This window comes from Canis lupus, chromosome 11, assembly GCF_011100685.1.
Source record: "Canis lupus familiaris isolate Mischka breed German Shepherd chromosome 11, alternate assembly UU_Cfam_GSD_1.0, whole genome shotgun sequence".
Taxonomy (NCBI): domain Eukaryota; kingdom Metazoa; phylum Chordata; class Mammalia; order Carnivora; family Canidae; genus Canis; species Canis lupus.
The window spans coordinates 29,256,964-29,273,708 of record NC_049232.1 but is presented as its reverse complement, the minus strand read 5'-3'; the positions used below and the strand labels follow the sequence as shown (position 1 = coordinate 29,273,708).

General features: G+C 35.1%; 1 protein-coding gene across 47 annotated transcripts in view; it reads left to right on the top strand.

Moving 5' to 3' along the window:
* The window catches only part of PTPRD (protein tyrosine phosphatase receptor type D), a 2,163,408-nt gene that overhangs the window by 2,075,270 nt on the left and 71,393 nt on the right, over positions 1 to 16,745 (top strand). For all 47 annotated transcript variants that reach the window (XM_038552342.1, XM_038552385.1, XM_038552349.1 and 44 more), the window contains one exon: positions 8,732 to 8,855. In XM_038552342.1, coding sequence (XP_038408270.1) covers positions 8,732 to 8,855 — 124 coding nt within the window. The remainder of the gene's footprint in view (positions 1 to 8,731; positions 8,856 to 16,745) is intronic.

Here is a 16,745-nt window from a genome sequence, read left to right as displayed (position 1 = left end):
ATGTTTATAATAGAAGGCACAAGACAATTACAAAGCCACTCTAACCATTATCAATTGTTTTTTTTTTTTTTTTTTTTTAAAGATTTATTTATTTTAGAGAGTGAGAGAGTGCAGGCACGCTTGGTAGGGGGCGCCCAAGGGAGAAAGAAACTGAAGCAGATGCCAGGCTAAGCGCAGAGCCCTATGTGGGGCCTAAGCTGACAACCCCGAGATCAGAACCTGAGCTCACACCAAGAGTCAGATGCTTAACTGAGTGTGCCAGCCAGGTACCCCAGTTAGTTTTTCTTCTGAATCTACTTTTACACTGTATTTCTGATCAGCTCAAATTAAATAAAACACTAAGAAATACATGTGATTATTTGTGTTTTGTTTTTGTTGTTTGTTTGTTGTTATTACCTGCCTCAGATAAGTAAATCCGTTTCCAAACTATGTAGACGGACATGTTGTTACGTAGCAAATGGGAGGGCAGAGGTGGATTTCTTTGCCTAGATTAACTGGGCTATTGTGTCTGTTTTATGCTTTATTGTGGAAAGAGATCTTTTTAGCATAAGGGAGAAAGTGGATATTCCTTGGAAACTGAGATTGCCTTAAATCAGGGTCTTCTCACACAAGTCAATAGATGGAGGCAGGAAAAGGAAAACATCCACCATTCTTTCACCGAGAACTTTTCATCAGGTTTTTTACTTGTATTATTTTACTTAATATTTTCAGTCTATACAAATGTGGCAGCATTTACAGAGTGGTGAAGAATTAGTGCATTCATCTTGTTAATTTGGTGCCAGAATCTAGTGCCCTGTTATTTGCAGAAAAGAAAGGATGCCACTGTGAATTTATTCAGTTTAGTGCTGCACATAGGTTGCAATCAATAGATAATTTTATTTGTTACCTATACACAGTTCTTTTTATAAACACTGTAATTACTTTCTATCAATTCAATCAACTTTATCTCTTTAATCAGAGCAGTTTAATAAAATTTTAATAACATTTTCTTGCCCCAAACTGTCTGGAAAATTTTTAATTCTTTTCACTTTTCCGAGTAACATCAAAAATCCTAGTCTGTGAATTGTATTTGTAAAAATGATTACTATGAAGCTCTAGTTTTTAGGAACATCAACTATAATTCTGTCCATTGCTTTCTTATTACTCGCTTTAATTTGATATAGGAGATAAATAGCTAAAAACTAAAACATTATGATTAAATATATCACTACCTTCATTCTTCTAGAACATTGCCTTTGGTAACTAGGAGTTTTTCTTTTCTGCATTCAGTACTATCTAGGAAAATGTTAAGGCACATTTAAAAAGAGAGTATATGGGGACTCCCGGGTGGCTCAGTGGCTTAGCGCCTGCCTTCGGCCCAGGGCGTGATACTGGAGTCCTGGAATCGAGTCCCATGTCAGGCTTCTGCATGGAGCCTGCTTCTCCCTGTGCCTGTGTCTCTGCCTCTCTCTCTCTCTCTCTCTCTCTCTCTGGGTCTCTAATGAATAAATAAATTAAAATCTTTAAAAAAAGTATAATAAAAATCTGGCCTTTTAAATCTTCAGATCTTTAAGTTATGTGTTCTCTTCTGAACTCTCATTTGAAAAGATCTGTCAAAAATAGTCTTTTTCCCAGTCATACACAGAAAGTAGTAAAATAACTTAACCTGCATTCCAGAGATCACATACCATCATCCTATTGGATTGAAAAAGAATCTAGTGTTTGTTGTTGTTGTTGCATTATTTTTTTTGTCATTTTGAATTTATGGTAAATAAGGACAAAGTTAAGTATACTTCTAGGAGTAAATGGAATTCTCAAAGAAATAAGCTAACTCTTCCTCATCCTTAGTGCTAAGATATAATTTAGGGAAAAAAATGTTCATCAGATGCTTGCCTCTAATATTTACTCACTTTATATGGCTGAATGGCTTACAATGAGTATAGTGTCTCTTTGCTTCTCTACATGTCAGTTCTAATGTAAATAAAGAAATTATTACTTCAGGTACTTTTCTATAAGTATTTGTTACATAATATGTGATAATTGGGATTGCAAATCAAACCACAAGACAACTGATAAGTTGATACAATTTTATCACTTATTTGAGGAAAAAAATTTTAACTGTACATAAAAATACCTGATTGAAATATTATTAATGCCTTTACAAGTGTACATTTATAAACTGTTCACCTTTCCACTTATAGATGGAGAACTCCCATATGCATTCATAAGTTAACATTGAGACATTTGAAAAGCCCCTGTTAAATCCTTCAGATTCTAATTGTGGTCCAGATCAAAGATGCTTTTATAGGAAAAGACTTAAGAAGTTTTGATAACTAATTGGATAAAGGAGAAAAGAGAAGATGAGGGCACCAACCTGACACTGGAAAGACATTATAGAAAAAAAGGAACAGAACAAACAGACTGAAAGCTAACCATGGGCAAAGAGAAAGCCAGAACGAGACTCAGAGGCTCTGACCTGCAGACTTTGCTCATGATCACACTTTCCACTCCCTCCTCACATTCCCCTTTTTAAAGCATCATTGGATTCAACTAAACTCATGTTCTTCTCTTTGAAGAAAGTACTCATTATGCCAATTGCAGGCCTTTGCTAATTTTGCAAAATATAGCCCTTCTCAACTAAGCAAACGTGGGGCTTTTTCAAATGGATACATATTAATTTACCATTTTCAATCTTGAAGAGAGAAAGAATATGAATGAATGAGATTTTTTAAAGACTTCACTGCAGAAATACAGTCAATGGCAAATTGCTCTTCAAAACCTCAAAAAGGGCTTGAAAATATGTGGGTGCACACTAAGGACTAAATGAACCTACTGATTAGGAACTCTGGAAGGATAGTATTCCTCTGGAGGTTAAGGTCATGGAAAGTTCAGTTCCCTGTAAAGAGACTGGTTAGTCTGACCCATAGTTTGCCCCGTCAAGTAGCTGGTCTATTCCTTCTATATAATTAAATTTTTGTTAGTTGTTTTAAAACACACAAAAACAGGATGTATCTTTTTTGTGGTTTTTCTTTGATGAGTTTCTAAAGGGAATAGTTTGAGGTTTTTCTCTTGATGGGACACAGAACAGCTAGTATTGTAGGGAGTTTGCACATGTGAATTATATTTTTGTTCTTGGTAGAGACGTTGAAATTTTACAGGGCCATATTTAAAGGACTTTGCTTTAAGTTGATGACTTTAGCTTTATCAAAAAAGGTCACTCTGGATGCCATTATGCTCAGTGACTGTAATGTGATGTGCAAATTTATGAGTACTCTCTTGTTTTGAGTTTGGAATTATAAATATAGATTAGAAGCCCCATAAAGATTTTTGCTTCCAAACCTCTCATTGTGTTTCAAGAGAATAATTAAAAAACAATCAAGAAATCTTCTCAAACTTGGCCAGGGAAAAAGCATAATATGGCAACCAGACATTCAGATGGGGTCCAGAATACGAGGTCCCCCAGTGGAGCTTACGAGCTGTTTGACCCTGAGAAAGTTATTTCATTTCTCTGCATTTCAGTTTCTTCATTTGCAAAATGGTGATAGTAATACTACTTCTAGGCTCTTTGTGAAGATAAAATTGCTTAACATATGTGAAGCACAAAGAAAACACAGTAAATGTGATATAAGTGTTATTATAACTATTGGATATAAAATATATTTTAAATCTGGCTTTTTATCAAGAATATAGTGCAAAATTATAAATCCATCAGTTATATGTAACTTATTTTTCCACTTACCTATTTTTTTCCACTTAACCTATTTTAAGACAAAGTTCTAGTTGGTTAAAAAAAATTAGAACTTTCAGACCATCAAGTAAATGACTACATAAATGCATAGTATTTGATATTACCAGCTGTCTTCTCTGGATTTTCCCTTTCTTCTTTAAATTACAGGGAGGTTTTGGGGTGCCTGGGTGGCTCAGTCAGTTAAGTGACTGCCTTCTGCTGGGTTCAGGTCATGATCATGGAATCCTGGGATCAAGCCCCATATCAAGCTTCCTGCTCAGTGGAGAGCCTGCTTCTCCCTCTCTCTTTCTGTGCTTTCTCTCTCTCTCTCTCTCTCTCTCTCTCTCTCTCTCTCTCTTTCTCTCTCTCAAATAAACAAAAATTTTAAAAAGTAAAAATAAATGGCAGGGAGGTTTTTCTTTGCTCACTCTGCTCAGTAAGACAAAGCTATTGAGTTGAAGTCCTGTTAGTATTAGAATGATTCAATCACACACATATTGGGGTTGGAAGGGGAGTGTGTCATGTGCTACGTATGCAGATAGGAAGCAAAGTAATATGGTTTGACATGAGAAGGTTTAGGTACTACATACTCTTCATTCAGTATATTCCAGGGCCTTGTTGACTGCCTAGAGAAACAAAAGTAAACATGAGGAAGTAGCATTCTTGTTTACGAATTCCATGACAATGCAATATACAAATGCCATATAGCTTATTTTTAAAAAATAGTCTATTAATCAGGGACGCCTGGGTGGCTCAGTGGTTGAGTGTCTGCCTTTGGCTCAGCTTGTGATCCCAGGGTCCTGAGATCCAGTCCTTCATCAGGCTCCCTGTGGGAGAGCCTGCTTCTCCCTCTGCCTATGCCTCTGCCTCTGCCTCTGCCTCTCTCTCTGGGTCTCTCATGAATAAATAAATAAAATATATTTTTTAAAAATCCATTAATTAAATTTGCGTTGAATACATCTACATTGCTTTATTTCCAACTTGCAAACTTTCCTCCAGGGCAGCTACAGAAAACTTGGCCAGGATTCCAGCTCATGAGGGTAGAATTTGGGATTGAGTTCTAGGAAGGAGGGGATATCTCACCAAAAGTTGTTTGGATAAATAGAATTGAGAGGATGAGAAGAGATAATCTGAGAGTCAAGCTGAGGAAAACCAAATGCCCTCGGCAGGAAGAATTTGAATCCATTAGGAACAAGGGTGCTTATTTCAAATTGTTTTGAATAATATTGGGGTGATGTCAGATTAACTTTATAGTAGGACGATGCATAGTCATGGTGGGTTAGCCAAAAATATAAGATTAGAGTGGAAATCAACTTCTCCAGACCTGTGTTGTTCTTTTTCCATATTGGCCATTTTATTTTTCCTTAGGAGGATTCAGCAAGAGAAACCAGAACACAGAGATGCAAAGCACTATACCATCACCTGCACTAAGAAAAACCTAAAAAGTCAGTTAGGCATCTGAATCTTGGTTTTTGGCTCTGGCTGTGATCTCAGGGTTGTGAGATAGAACCCTGCAAGCGGCTCCATGCTTAGCACAGCATCTGCTTGAGGTCCTCTCTCCCTCTTTCTCTCTCTTTCTCTCTCTCCCTCCTCTACTAGCCCCTCCTGCTAGAGCTCTTTCTCTCTCAAACAAATAAATCTTTAAAAAAAAAAAGGTGTGTTTTGAGAATTAGTGTCTTATTCATCCATGGTACCTTTGCCTCATTAAGATGGATAATTGAAATTTGATTTTCCTCAACCAGTTTTATTTTTTCTCAATAGAAAAAAAAATCATCTTATACCTCACCTACTTTTTGTAGTCATTATTTCTTACTGAGTTTACTGCTCTCAGCTTTCTGACAAGCTCCAAAATAATGATCTATGCTGTGTATTGTTAAATGTTCAGTCAGACAGATAGATACAGATAGATGAGTATGTGTTGCACAAAGACAGTTTAGCATTATTTAATCAATATTTGTTTGATCCGCATAAAATGACTATAAATGTAAGTTACATCCCATCTGTTTTATCATCCATGTGAAGCCAACCTCATTTCTAAAACTTGATTTCTTATGTAATTGCCCTAGAATGACAGAGGATGATCAGTTGGGAAGAAGTACCTTTTGGACTGGCAAGATAACGGATAGTTATGTTTAAGTGTGTTTCACATATTGGGCTTTCTCGTTTTTTAGTGGCCTTCAGGATAAGTAGCATCATGACTTGGTAATTACTAGCTGTTAATCATTAGCTTGGCTTTGAAATCACACAGACCTGGGTTTGAGGGTAAATGTATGAGTCTAGGTGTGTGAACAAATAACCATCAAATTGCTCAATGTCTGCCACAGAGAAGGCCCTCAGTAAGATTTATAGAATTAATCTTTCTTTACTTCAGTTTCCTTGTCTGGAAAATAACAAGGATATGTACTTCATAAGATTTGTGAGAATTAAACAGGATACTGCATGACCTAGCAGCTATTATAATTACCTATTACTTATAGGTCTTCTTCTCAACGGTCAGCCTTTAAGCCTAAACATATTAATGCATGTGACATAAAACTCATGTTTCCATGACTGGTTTTTAAACTCTTCAATGTAGGTATCAAATCAAGCATTCAGAAGGCTGGGAATATGTGGCAAGAGTGGAAATGGACATGGGTTAACAGTGTCTGTGTTGAGAGATGCAGTTTCATTAGTCTAATTAAATGCATGCCACTTTACATATTTGTGAGTGATCTTAGTCTAAAGAACAGGGTCATCAGAGGGAGTAATATCTTCTGCCAAAGCACTGTGCATCAGGGAGCCTAGGAGCTTCTTGGCATATTTTAGAGAACAGTGTATAAGACCATTATGTCCTCAGCAATGCTCATCAGTGTAAAGTGGAATATCACTCACTGCTAGTTGTAATTTCAGGATCACATACTTTACTATTAAACCATGTGATAACGAGTGTTAAAGTGTTAGCTATAGTGCACTGCACATTGCAGTTTCCATAGTCTGTTCTTTAACTCCCATGTTACATGAAAGAATTGTTCCATGATTCTCTTTATGAACTCTTCTCAACAACATTTATTCATCAATTCAATTCATTTAAGGAAGTCTGCTGAACCATAATTTATTGAGCTATCTTTGTAGATGCAAAGATGACTAAAGATGTTTAGGTAGGACTGTGACTTAGAATTTCAGAATTTAAGCTGTAGGTTACTCAGAGCCAGTAGAGGTTCTTAAGCAGGAACCTAACCTGTCCAGAGCTGAGCTTCAGAAAGACTACTTTGGTATGGAAAGTGCACTGGAGTGAGAGTTTGAAGAGAGAATTCAAGAAGACATCAAATACTGAAGGCTTGGATTTAGGGAATGACAGTGAGCTGGTAGATTTGGGACTGATTTAAGAAAAGTTTAAGATAGGGCTTGCTCACCAAATAAAGCTGCTTTGTGTGGAGAAGGTTCAAGGTTGACTTGAAGGCTTCCACCTGGGCATCTGCATGCTTCACCTCACCCGATACTTGGAGAGAAGTACATTCCACAGGGGAGATGCTGAACTTCTCTGGAAGAACAAACTAGAAAGACCCCTAATTTCATTATTCTTTAGAGTCTAAAGCATGGATAGTTATTGTGCTGAATATTGTTCAATGATGGACTGGTTATATATAGATTAGCATAGGCTAAGAAAAGGGGTTTTATAATCCTTAGTAGAGACTGCAATCTATACTGCTGAGAATTTTAGTATGTTTGGTGGCTGTTCATGACTGTTAATAGGTTGACTCTTTACACTTGTGAGTTTTACTATCTCTATTAAACACAAAATATATACATCTTTAACATTGTGGTACTTGTTGGATATGTTTTACTTTCCAGTTCCACATGTGTACATCCAAGCACAGTAAATGCCCAGCATCAAAAACAACTGCTAAAAATTCTATTAATGTAACATAGTATCTTTACTTTTTAAAGAATTTCACCTTTATATAAGCTCAATTCATCATTATTTCTGAAAACTTGACTTTAATCATTTGAAATCATGTTTATGTAATTAAGGAACTCTTATTTCCATATACCATGAAATTATGTCTTAAAAAAGTGTCAGTGTCCTATGATAGAAGAAAAGATGTTTTGATTTTCATAACATTACAGGAAATTAAAAATTTCCTCAGGGTTTTATAATCAAATCCTGAATTCAGTCTCAAAATAATGGTTCTGCTTTCACTATAAAAATGTATATATTATTTTATATCTATGCAATATTTTATTATAGGTTATTGAGTAATGGGTTGAATGAAGGCATTAAAAAAGGCATTATAAGTCAGAAAAAAATAGTTTAAAATAAAGAACAAAAAGAAGCAAACTTTGTCAACATGACACATAATAATAAATAGAAAGTGTAATAAACAGAAAAGCAATTAGATCCTATCTGCATTGGGTTATAAATTGATATTTGAAGATGATTATTAGATTTAACCAACTTTCTTTCTTTACTATTATCCTAAACTGTTTGAATTATATGAAATGCCTTGTGATACTGGTCAGTGTTTTATGGAGAAACAGGCACAGTTCTAAGTTGCCATCAAGTTGTCAGCCTGTAGGTGAAGAAAAAACAGTGAAGCCTGTGACCAATGAAGCTAGCTAGTAAATTTAAAGGGTGAGATTCGGTCTCGACAGGAAAGTGTAGGGAGAATAATCAAGATAAAATAATGTTCACAGAACTAGACGGAATATTGAACCCAATAACTTGTAAAGTACAGCTGCAGAGAAGGAAATGGAAAAGCAAAACAATTTTAAAAACCCTGCCTTTCCAATATTCACAGAACATCTACATTGATTTTTTTTTCATTTGAATCAATGTTGATGACTATCACTGTTTTTTACTATGGTTAATCATTTCATGTTATGCTGGTTATATCAGTGTCCAGCTTCATAGCTAGGATCATCATTGACACAGTGTGACTTCAGACTTTGCTTCTTAAGTCATGTTTGTTTCTTGTGATGAATGACTATAATCTGGTGTTATTAAGTATTGATTTTGTGTATGTGTGTGCTGTTTTTCTTTTAAAGTCAATTGACCCTGGCCAGCAGTTCACATGGGAACATTCAAACTTGGAAGTAAACAAACCAAAGAATAGATATGCAAATGTAATTGCATATGATCATTCTCGGGTTCTCCTATCAGCAATAGAAGGTAAGGAAATTCTTTTTTTTTTTTTTTATTGGAGTTCAATTTGCCAACATATAGCATAACACCCAGTGCTCATTCCGCCAAGTGCCCCACTCAGTGCCCATCACCCAGTCACCCCAACCCCCCACCCACCTCCCTTTCCACTACCCCTTGTTCTAATGTTATTTATACTTTTATTTTCATGAGTTTACGAGTGTGCATGATAATATAGTTTTAGCTAGGTTTTTCGCTATCAATGGAAATAGTTAATTAAGATTCAGGTACCACTTGTTCTCACATTTTCTTTCCCATACAAATGTACTATATATGGGCACACAATATCCCTAACACAATATAACATAAAGGCATCTTTCATTACCTTCTTGCTTCAACTCTAGATGAAAGACGTTATGATGTAGTTGATGCTTATAGAGGGGAAGTAGATCAAAGTTGTCCATTTTACTGATGGCTGCTGACCATTATAAGTAAATGGTGATTGTTGGAAAATATTCCTTGATTGTTTTTTTTGTTAAATGGGTGGGGAGGGGGGCGGGGGACTTGTTTGTAAATAAACCTGGATAGCCACTAGAGACAGACTAAAGGTTAGGAGTTGGTGGTGTGGTGATTAATTAAAATTAAGCATATTGGAAATCTCTGGTACTGCTAATTTGTGGACTGCTTGGTAATCTATCTCTCACAATTGTAGTAAAGAGTGCATTCCAGAGGGAATGGTTGCTCCAAAAGATGAGGATTACACCTCTAATATACCTAGCTTCTTAAAAGGATTCATGAGGAGAGTATTTTCTATTCATCCCTTTCTTGTAATAAATCCCTTCACATGGCATATTAAAATCAATTAGGAGCTCATGTTCAACACTCAGCATTTTGTTAGGTTTCTTTTGGCTATGGTAGTACATTTCGGTCCATAAAAAAAGAATTTATAATGTCACTTAAATCCTTCCTTCTGTCATAATTGCTAACCTAGACCACCAACTGCCACATACCACATTCATCCTCATTGGCATCCTTTGGAAAAGTTCTGTGGCCTTTTCATACATGAAAGTTCACTGCTTACTCTCTTCCAGATGTTTTGTCAAGCATTAAATAATACAAGCTTCATACTCAGTCCTTTTTAGAACCTGGAAGTTCAAACATTGTCATCCATAGTCATCCAAATATCTTTCACTTTTTTTCTGCTTCCCAAATCTGTGATGACTACCATTTAACCTCATAACTCTAACCAAGTCCTACATGCTTTCGTTAGTGCCCAAAATTAATTTGAAAATGAGATGCTGCTTAAAAGCTTTCCCAGCAAGCACAAAAGGCAACCAATACATTTATTTCCAGTTCTTTAGGAAGAACTATCTTTCCGCATTTAAGCAAGCCTATCATACCTGCAGCCTCCTCTCTTCAAAATGGTTTTACGTGGCATAGATCTATTTTGTAGAATTCTCACAATCAATCAACATCGAAAGTTGGAAAATATTATAACCCTTTTTTGAGGCTATTGAAGATACTAGGAGTTCAAGAGTTAACTTTTCTCCATATGAAAAAATATGATCAGGTTTGTAAAAATTTCACCAATGCTAGTTATTCAAGCAGGGGGTATCAAACAGGCAATTGCTTCAAGTCCTATTTGAAAACTGTAATTGGTATATGTGGAGGATTAACATATAGCATTTATAATTTATCTCTGTATTTCTCACTTTAAAAAGTTAAACAAAAAGCAATTTCTTGTCTCAAGTCTCCTAAATCAACTCCATAGTTAGTAAGAAACTAAACCAAGTCACAAGTGGAGGAGAAGATCTTTTTGCCATTAGTGAAACAGGTAAGTTATAGAAATTAAATGAATATAAATTGAGAACCTATTTGGCATAATCTTGGCTGGAGAACTTGTCCGTCTGCCTTTGCTGTATTGTATAGCATTATTTCCACTTGGAATTTAGGTCATTCAGTACTACTGTCACCTTGTACTTTTGCCTACTTTATCATTATTTTCTTTAACCTGTTATTTTCCATCATCTTTGAACAGTAAAGTATGTCGAAGGACAAAAAATATTCTTCCTTGTACCTTTATTATGATCGATGGAAGCTATGACCATTCCATTTCTATGCTCTTTTTACAGTACGAAAGCAAAAGCACTTGAATCAGGCTAAAACCTGCCTTTTTATAGCTCTGTGCTCACAAATATATCCTAAATCTAGAGCTGACCTAGAAACCAAAAGTCTTTCAATTTTAAGTCGTATGCAAAAGGTTAGAAGCATTTAATTGAAGTTTATGGGCTATATAGAGAGCTTTAATCTAGATTACAACCTCGAATGGTATTTTATCTTAGACTAAGCCCTACTCGGCAGATATTTAAGGGGGTAAGCCACAGTCCTATATCTTAAGCACGGAAAAGGAATGCTGGCAACAGGAATCACACAACTGCTAACTAAGGCTTCTCACATAAAGGGAGCTTTGATAACACAGAGCCAGATTTTTCAAGAGTATTTAAATGTTAAGAGACCTCATGCACAATTTATAAAATTGAACATGCTTGTTTGGGGTTCCACCTGTGGTGATAACTTGAAAGATTTTGGTTGAAGGTTTACTTTGGACATTTTTGCTGCTGTTCTCTCAGTGGTACAGCTCCTCTTCATGTTTACTTTGCAGAGTGGTCTGACAGACAATAAAGGAACGCTGGAAGTTACCACAGTGATTCCTATTATCTTTATCTCTGTTTCCTGGAGCCAAACCTTTCCACTACCTCCACTGAGCAGTGGCAGGGAAATAAAATAAGGAATGGGGAACTGTGTGTCAGCACCAGTGTGTTTATTGAATTTCATGAAACTAGTAATACTTCATGACATGTTTCCAAATTACAGTCATTTTATTTATGCTGAGGAAAATGTAGACTAAATTCAAGAGATTTCTAACTACAGAAACACTTATAATTGTTGAATTATAGAGCAAGCAGTATGGAAACACAATTAAATTTTTGACTAGTACAGTTACTGTTGGCATCCCCTCCATGTGGAAGCTGTCCTTAAGAGATATCAGTAACTCCTGAGGAAGAGAGGTGATAGGATATATTTTCATAGTTTAAACTATATATTGTCAAAGACTAAATGGAAACTAATACTTATGTCTACATAAAATAATAAGTAATTATCTGTTTAATCTTATAGAATCCAAAGATGCTCATTACTTTTACTAAAGTAGCAAAAAAGAAATGGATAAACCAAAAGATGAAGAGCAAAGAAATCTGGGTTTGGATCACAGCTTACTAGTCACTTACTAGTCACGTAACCTCACCTTCTCTGAGTGTCAATTCCTCAGCTGAAACCTTTTTTAAAAAAATTTTTCAATTTAAGTAGATTTGACAAACAATGTCACATTAGTTTTAAGTATACAACATAAGTTTTATGCAACTGATTCAATTTCTCTTTAGGTTATGCTGTGCTCACCACAAGTGTAGTGTCCATCTCTCCCCATACAAGGCTAGCTACTAAAGTACCATTGGCCATATTCCCTATGTTGTGCCTTTTATTCCCATGATTTATCTATCCCATAATTGGAAACCTGTATCTCCCACTCCCCTTCACCCATTTTACCCATCCTTTCATCCCCCCTTTCCTCTGGCAACCAGTGGTTTGTTCTCTGTATTTATAGGTCTGATTCTGATTTTTGTTTACCCATTTGTTTTGTTAAATTCAGCATGTGAGTAAAATTTCTTTTACTTCTGACTTCTACGAGTTAGCTCTACATAGCTTTCTTATGAATTTTATCATTTACCGTACGCACAACAGTGTTTTACTGTGTATATATTTGTGTGTGTGTCTGTGTATATTCACATCATATATAAGAATAGAACTCAAATTGGAAATGAGCTCTTCTGATTCCTCAATTCATGGTTACATAGGCCCACCTCCTTTACACTGCTTTCCTATGGATAGACCATGTGTCTGACTAAGTTACTGGCTTGAATCTAAATGTCCAGACTTACCATTTTGCCTAAAAATCCATTTTATCATTGGGCATTAAACAATAAATAATACAAACATTGCATTTTAGTATTTCATTTCCTATTTTATGGCATAATTAATCTGAGGCAATGACACGATATGGCAACTCATCAGAGACCCAAATGCATCAGAGCCCTGTGGTTGCAGAAGTAAGGTCAAATGCATCTATCTCTCACTGATTCCGAAGGTGGTTTACTTGCCTCGGTAACTCTGTATGTATCTTCAACTTCTTATAAACCCAGGAATATTAATTAGTGGCAGATTATTTATTGGAATATAACTAGCAAAACTTCAATATAATTATTTCAGTCCTAGATTTTTAAAAAAAGGTATTTTCCCCCTAAAACATAATTATTCTTCACTGCTACCAGTAATTTATTTCTATTAGTAGGATCATAATTCATATTTTACTTTAAAATCCATATTCAAATGGAATTTTTAAAAATTGTTGGCCAGGACTAAATATAAGGTAAAATTTAAAACTCTACTTTTTATGTCAACAACAAAGATAAAAAGTTAAAATAGATGTAATTATTTGGATACCTGTGGTGTATTGGGCACCGTGTCATAGATTTTATACCATGTATGAAATCATGGATAGTTTATCTATAATGTTCAGAACAATCTCAAAAGCTAGTTGTTATCATCAATTTTACAGATGAAGAAACTGTTAAACCTTTAAAATTCAATCAAGTAACTTGTTTATAATTAGTAGCTAGTAGTTTGAGGCAGAGCCAAAATTCTTATATGAGTCAGTCAAACTCAAGACTGCTATTCTCTCGAATTGGCCACTCAGAACTGTAGCATTTTTTGAAGTCATAATGACCATACATATATATGTCATACCTATTCAAAAATGATGGATTTTTGCCTGGGAAGACTGTCTAGGAATTTTGAAATACACATTTTTAAACACTCGTGTTGGAAATCTGAGAACTAGAGGTCTTCCATTGTGTTCTTAGACTCTAGTCAAAGTGAAATTTTCCAAAGAATAAATGACATATAAATGGTTTCAGTTGGCTTTTTTGGTCTGTTTAATATTATTTTTAAAGTTCTATTAGGAAGAACATCGAATAAGAAGACAGAAGACTGGAAACTAAATTCTAAGCTAAGCTATTCTGTGACCATGGGCATGTCACTTAGTACAGTTAACCCTTTGGGGAAGCTAGATCCTTTTTAAAATCTCGCAAGCATTTTAAACATCACTTGGAAACAAATGACACTTACCCAATTTATGTATACATTAATTTCAGAGAGTTCAAGGGCACAGAAGCCCTTTGTAAGCTCATTCGTCAATTTAGAAACTCCTGACTTCGGTGTTTTGTTCTGATTGAGGGCAGAATGAGGATGCGTAAAACCCTTCCTGCTCTTCCTAAAATTCTGAAAATTGATTCTAAATCTAGAAATCAGTAGACACTGATTAATATTTATTATATAAATATTAAATCTTAGACATTAAGAGATTCATTCTCCTAAAACAAACAAAGAAACAAACAAAAAGCCCACATTTAAGCTAGAGGATTTACACCAAATTGAACTATTAGCCTGTGTGTGTCTCTTCTACCAAGCCAGATCTAAATGGTTTTATCCATGAAAGAGTTTCAAATGACAAAGAATAGGAGCGCCTGGCTGGCTCAGCTGGTTAAGCATCTGAATCCTGATTTTGATGCAGGTCATGATCTCAGGGTTGTGAGTCCAGCTTCACAACTCAGTGAGGTGTCTGCTTAAGATTCTCTCTCCCTCTACCCCGACGCTTGCACTTGTGCATGCACCCTCTCTCTCAAATAAATAAATAAATCTTAAAAAAAAGAAATGACAAATAATCCACATCATGTAATATGTATTCTGTAACACGAGTGCTTATAAATCTGATAAGAGAAGTTTAGTGAAATAGGAGGTTTTTATTTTTTCTGGTTTGGGGGGAATATATTTAAAGTTTTAAAATACAAATATATGTATTCACTCTTTTTCTTTAGTGGATACATTGTTACAAGGGCTCACATTCTTCTCAAGAACTTCTGTTAAATCATCCTAAGCTATTCTTGCTTCTGAAGAGTTTGTGCCTCAGTTTCCTCATCAGTGTCATAGGATTAATAATAGTACCTGCCTCCTAGAATGATTAGGGCAATTTAATGAATTAATACATATAAAGTTTTTAGGGGAGTGTCTGGAACAAAGAAAATGCCTAATAAATATTGGAAACTATGAAAATTACCAGTGCTGTTATTATGAATTCTTTTATTACTACTAATATGTCCTTTTGGTTTGCATAATAGGAACAATTAAAAAAATTCAACTGCAAATAATACAGATGATGTTGCAACAGCCTGATTATTTGTGAGATGGGAAATTTAGCACTTTAAAATGAGAAAGTGACTCAAGGAAATCACTGCCCCTCAGATAAATCATATATTTTTTTAAAGTAAAGAAAAGAAACTACTGGTATTGCCCTGTATTGTTGAATTATCTTTGACTGCCACACTAGTGCTTCGCATTTAAGTAGCGCCTTAGCTTCTCTACTGCAGTGTTCAGTGTCTCCTGATTCATTTTACAAAGCTGTCAGCACATGGTAACATATTCCTCCATTTCACATCACTCCCATGCTATGAGTTATCTGTTTTTTTTTTTCTATAATCACTTGATATTTTTCAATAAGTAAAAACAAAACAAAAACACAGGAAAATAAGTTAATAGAATTTACCCAACATTTTCTAATAAAATGTGAATTATATTATTGTAAATATAAATGTTCCATATGAAGCTCTAACATCAAAGAATTGAAATTATTTTCCCCAGCCACAAACCTCTTTAATAGCTGCCATGCCCTATTTCCCATATAAGTTCAATAAATGATTCTATTTCCTCCCTCTTAGTTCTTGTACTTTCTCAGTCTCTCCTACCCTCTCCCTAAAGAGTTTCCTTTTAGGAAACTCTTTACCCTTTCCCTCCCTACTCCTTACCCCCAGACACCAATGACTGATTTGTGGGTACCTGGTGTTTCTTTTATTTTGCTCTTGAAATTCGATTTCAATTAGCAAAGGAATTTTGTTAGACTGTATGTCTCATCTATGAAAAAAAAACTGAAACAAAAAACTTGTCTAAATCTCATTCAACTGCTGGTTGAGTTGATTTTCCTCACATTGCTCAGAACATCAATCATTGATTTAGCAGTTTTGTTTTTTTTAATATTTCCAGTCCTTCACTTTTCAAGTTGGTTGTTTACAAGCATGACAAATTTTAATTCTGTCATTTCAGGGTGGTCTTTTTACTTTATTTTTGAAAGCATTTATTTTTGAGGAGCAGGGCACAGTCAAATTTTTATGGCTTAATTTGTCTTAAATAGAGAGCTAGAGAGAACTTAGCCTTTAGAAACTTGGAGCAAATTCACAAGGTGCTTGCAGCGTGCCTAAAGACTAATTAGAGCTACTTAAATGACATCTTTCTCAAAAAAAAAAAAAAAAAATGACATCTTTCTCTTGCATGTAGCCAAGCAAGTGGTGTGGAGATGGTTACTCCCCAGCTCCTATTTCAGCCTATATCTGGTGGTGCTTCTTATCTGGAAATGAGAAAAAAAAAATTTTTTTAGACGATGCCTAGATGTGCTAGTTTTCTTCTTTACTCTGTTTCCAGGAAGCCAGCCAAAAAGTAAATCAAAAAAATCCATGAGTTTATTTTTATCTCCATTGTCTTTACTTGTTGGGATTTTTTATTCATTTTTATTGTATACCTCTGAAGATTATGCTAATGAATCTACACTTCATTGCTGTGAGGCTATAGAAAAACCTGCATCAACTGTACTGTGGTTCTGTTGGTAAAATATAGTCCCAGGTTGTATATCGTTGGGAAGTCATAAAATAATTTTTGTCCTCTCCATTATTTTTTAAAAGATTTTATTTATTTATTCAT